This window comes from Triticum dicoccoides, chromosome 3A, assembly GCF_002162155.2.
Source record: "Triticum dicoccoides isolate Atlit2015 ecotype Zavitan chromosome 3A, WEW_v2.0, whole genome shotgun sequence".
Taxonomy (NCBI): domain Eukaryota; kingdom Viridiplantae; phylum Streptophyta; class Magnoliopsida; order Poales; family Poaceae; genus Triticum; species Triticum dicoccoides.
Window position 1 is genome coordinate 2650789 of NC_041384.1, and position 5351 is coordinate 2656139.

Sequence of the window (5351 nt, forward strand, 5' to 3'; positions counted from 1 at the left end):
TCTGAGGTTACTCACTACAAATTGTGTCTCATTGATTCGCAAAAAGAAAAAAGAAACTGTGATTAAGTTTTGCAGTTTTTGTTTCCACAGTCATTGTGAAACTGGACGTTGTGTTGTGTTTTTGTCATTCTCTTCTCCTCTCCTGCATCACTTCAGTTCGGTAGTAATCTGGGAACTCAGGTTCATCACTTCAGGTTGTCTCAGTTAGCAACAAGAAAAAAGAAAGTTAGCAAACAAGAAAGCTAACATGAGCACTTTCCTCATTGATTCCTGGTCTCGCAAAAAGGAGAGACTTTTCTTCACCTGTCGCTGGACGCCATGCACGGTGAGGTGATATACAGAGAAATGAATCTGTTCATGGTCCATGCATGCAAAGCCGTATGTCCATCTGTTCCCCACTGCACACTATTATGTTTGTTGTCTATCGGACTTCGGAGTTCGGACATGTGTGCTCCCATCAACATACATGACATCGCGCCGATACTGTATATTACAACCGCCAGTGCACTAGCGGAGCTATGTGCATTTCTGGGGCTGTGCCCCCCTAAGATTAGAGAAAACACTGAAGAAATTTCTTTCTAGGGTCTAGATTGACGAAAAAAGTAGTCACCACTGTCCGCTGCCCAGCGATGCTACACTTATGGACCGCAGGCACACGGAATCATCTACGGAGGGAGGTGGAATCAGACGGTTGGTGCTCAGCTTTTTTCTTGCCGGAAATTACGGCTCCCTGGTCCACTCGCTCGCTTTGCGCTTTTCCCGCTTGATCCACTGCTATCTTATTCAAATCTGGCTACCTTTTTAAATTTGAAATGACTCACTAAATCAAACATGCTCATAGGTTTTAAGAAATCATTGATTTTTAATATCTTTGCAAACAAAAAACCATGTTTTTTAGAAATATAGGGAATATAAAAATTCTTTATTCATTTAAAAAATTATTCACAAATCTGAATGGTAGTTCCCAAATTAAACAAATGTTCATAAACTTTAGAAACATTCATAAATTCAGATAAGGTCCATGAATTTTAAAAATAATCAAGGCATTAAAAAATGTTTTGTTCACCTTTTTTAATTATTGTTTTTTATAAATGTTCATGAATTAAAATGTCAACAAAAATAAAGTAAAATAAATGAAAAACTACAAAAAAAGATTAAAAAAATAAAACTAAAAAATAAACATGAATCTCAAACAATGATACACACCCATACAGATGGGGCCAGTGACCCCACAACCCCCCGACGCACAGGAGGCTCCAAATCTAGAGAGCTTAGTATCTTACTAGGCTAGATTAGTAACTTATTAACACATTAATGAGGTATTCATATATACGAGCATACATTAATTGCTATGAACACACACACTCTGCCCCTATAAGTGGGGCTGGACCAAAAGCGTGGGGATGGCAATGGGTACCCATTACCCGCGTACCCTGCGGGTAAAAACCCTATTAGGGCAAGGGTATGGGTCAAAAAAGTACCCATGGGTACATAAACAGGAAAATTTCATACCCAACGGGTATGGTGGGTATGGGTATGATTTAGTATAACCCATACCCATGTACCCATGTACCCGCATATATTATGACAAATAGACCTTATATGTTATTATCCACATATGAAACATATTATATGTACATAAATTCGACAGCCCTAACAAGACCTCATCATACATTCATGTTAGGCCGCCGCACCACAATAGTTAGCCCATGAACGAGCATGCGTCGATGTAATGATGTGTTGTTGTTTATCAATTATTGTTATAAGTTGTTGTTTATGACTATGTAATGCTCAAATTGGTGTGTTACAAATCTGGGTAATTTTACCCGCGGGTACCCACTTACCCTGATGGGTGACGGGTATGGAAAAAAATTATACCCATCAATGGGTATGGGTACGGGTGATGGGTAAGGTTTGGAATGATGGGTAAGGGTATGAGATGGCTCCACCCGTACACAAACCCTGCGGATGCCATCCCTAAGCGTGTAGCTCGCGAGCATAACAAGCGCTCGATAGTTCTGCTCATTAAGCTCGTGGCTCGCTTCTTAAAGAACATAGCCAATTATCGATTTCAGCTTCTTAAGCTTAACGAACTTAACAAACGAGCTAACGACTTTCATGAGTAGCTCGTTAAGCTCGTTAGTAACAACACAACACATATTTCCATCTTATGTGACAAAATTTTTGTAGCACGTCATCCCATATATTCAATCTAATCTACATATCAGTAAACAAAGTAGTGCATTTTATTTTGTAGTCACCATCTTCCCTTCTTAAAAACCACATCTATACACTCATCATGTAGACCGTAACACATCAGAATCTATTAACGAGCGCTCGCGAGCACTCACGAGCTTAACAGCTTCAAACAAACCGAACCGAGCAGGGTTTTCTGCTCGTTAATCTTAACGAGCATAATGAGTCGAACCTTAACGAGCACGAGCTTAACGAGGCAAGCAGCTCATTAATCTACTATGAGCACCTCCGAGAGACTGAGCCGGCATATTACCTTGAGATTGACGAAGTCACCAAAGGTGTCTCGTAGTCGACGGGAATGTTTCCTCCCACTGAACACACATGGCCAGAAACCCTGAAATAAGCTAGTTGGCTGGCCTATTAGTTCACAAAATTAAAATAATTAGATCTTATTGTATGCTCTAAAGATAATTCATTTTGTTTAAATGCATCGATTGAATCATGTCATGTCTATTTTTCTTCTTGTAACTCTTGGATGTTTCGTACGTGTTTGGGTATGTTATCTGGTTATGCAAAGGTCGTGTACGTGCTCGATGTGTCGCGTATCGCCTTGATGTGACGTTTGCGTCAATAAAACCCTATAGATAAAAGAATGCATCACTTGATTCGAATATCCACTAAACTAACTCGTTTAAAAAATTCGGTGATGCAACCAAAAGAATGGGTGTGAAAGCAGGTGTGGTGGAATAAGAGCCAATAACATAGAGGAGATAACAAGAGACATGCGATTTTTTACGCGTCAGAGGAGGAACATTCAGTGTGCTCCTAGCTAGGTCATATATAGATACCCCTTGAATCACATATGAAGTGCAATGCTACTTTGTTATCGCATAAGCTATAGGCTCAGTCCATCAACACATTCAAAATATCAAGCAAAAGAGGCGAATAAAGAAAAAAAAGAGGGAGGGGGACGCGGAGTTTCTGCACCCGAGCTCAAATGAGCTCGGGTGAACAGTAAAATCAAAACTAAATCAAAACAAATTTAAAAAAATCCAAATTTTTTTTGGGAGAAACATTGACAATAGTTCTAAGTGCTTGCAAAAATTCGCCATGAAATCACATTTCTAGAAGGCGTGGCAAAAAAAACAAAATCAGTACTCTGAAAAAGCTACTTTCAAAAGCATTTTGGAGCACTGAATTTGTTTTTTTGCCACGCTTTACAGGAATGTGATTTCATGATGAATTTTTGCAGGCACTTAGAACTTTTGTCAATGTTTCTTCCAAAAAAATTTTGAAATTTTTTGAATTTTTTTCGATTTTACTGTTCACCGAGCTCAAATGAGCTCGGGAGCAGAAAGGCACTTTCGGAGGGAAGAGCCATTTGTCGCATCCATGCTTCTAAGTGATCACAGTTCAGGTCTTTGTCATGCACAATGAAATGACCGGTACGTGCAACCTCCGTCAAGAGACGCCGGAACCCACTGTCACGCCCTCCTTCCCTACCCCTCCAAAGATTCACTCCAGCTCGAGTGCACGATCACGACATCCTCTATGACTTATGGAAGAGCCGTAAGATGAAGGTCAAATTTTAAAGATGACCACCCCTCTCATCATCATGCCCCCCATACATAGGACCAAGATTATGATTTGGCATTGCTGCAACCCTCTTTTTTGCTAACATATGTAATCTCTTGGTCCGGACTTAGGGCCTGTTCTGAGTCCCTCCGCTCCACGGCACACTCTTGGAGCACGCGGAACTGCAGTTAAAAATCATGGAGCGAGGAAACAAGTGCTCGGCAGATGCAGGGATTTCGCGGAACCATAGTTCAGGTAAGGCTTTGCCATGGTTTTGACCTTTCCACAAAAGAATAATTAAGGACCAACAAACGCACGCAGAAATGACCACCGAGCTGTCACCACCTCTGTAGCCATGATGTACTACCTCGACGTCCCTCTGAGCTCGTGTTCCTCGTGAGTTGCTGTACCCGGTGGGGATGGGTGGGCACCCATGGTGGACCTTGGCCCTCCACACAATAATGTGGCCCCAGATTTAGCAAGTGGTACGCTTCCATCTATAAACGTCTCACACCTCATTGGCTAGCAGTAGACAGTAGGCTAGAGAGTGAACGCCATTGGAGAAGGCGAGAAGCCGGGCTGGCCTGCAAATATCTCCCCATCTTCTCCAATGGAGGCTCCCCATGGCGCACCATCTTCTTTAGACCTGTCTCTGACGCTGGCCCCCATGCCACCACCTCCATCCTCCTCTGTTTGGGCTGCAGCAGACGACCTCGCTGCTGCCGGGGACAACGGCTATGTCCATGGCCATGGTGGCGCCTGTGAAGCGAGATCATCCAGGCGGCTGTTCTCATGCCTCTTCTGCGAGAAGAAGTTTGTCAAGTCGCAGGCGCTCGGGGGCCACCAGAACGCGCACAAGAAGGAGAGGGTCGGAAGCTGGAACGCCCACCTCTACCTCCCAGCCGACCACGACGACCCGCCGGCAACCATAACGACTAGGGCGCCGGCGAGATGGCCAAATGCGCCCCTTGACGACGGCGGCGACAAGCAGATGCAGCGTCAGCTTGATCTTAACCTTAAGCTCTAGGTAACTAATAGCTCGTGTGTACTAAGTGTTTACTAACATCCTTTTAATCTTCCTATTAATTATTTTCCTTGAACTACTTAGCTAGTGTGTGCGTGTGTGTGTGAGAGAGAGCACTAGACTGCAAACCTACTTAGCTACTCACTACTCACTGTGTAAGAGAATACGTACGCATGTTTGTACTGCACCATACATATATTTTGGTTTGTACCATCTACGGTCTTGCCCTAACTCCAAGGTTATACTTTGGTCAACAAAGTATACCGTTTTGTCTCATTAATCTGTTGGATATATGTTTGCAAAAAGAAAGAAAAATCCGTGCTCAAGTTTTGCATCTTCTGTTTCCATGGCCATTGTGAAGATGGACGTTGTGTTGTGTTTTTGTAGGGACCTGCAATTCCGCTTTCCCCTCTGCATAAGGTTGAGCTTTCTGTATTACTGTACTGTGGTTATGTTTGCGGGTGGATATTTTGGGACGGAGGGAGTAGTAGTTAGATGCTGCCGGGATTTCCTTGTCGATGTCATGAACTATTTATCAATTCCAATCAAATTGAGA

General features: G+C 42.8%; 1 protein-coding gene across 1 annotated transcript; it reads left to right on the forward strand.

The window, feature by feature from the left end:
• The first annotated feature begins 4323 nt into the window (after positions 1-4323).
• Positions 4324-5042, forward strand: LOC119270857 (zinc finger protein 1-like). The gene has a single exon (XM_037552904.1). The coding sequence runs from the start codon at positions 4382-4384 to the stop codon at positions 4796-4798; it is 417 nt and encodes a 138-aa protein (XP_037408801.1). The 5' UTR covers positions 4324-4381; the 3' UTR covers positions 4799-5042.
• The last annotated feature ends 309 nt before the right edge of the window (positions 5043-5351 follow it).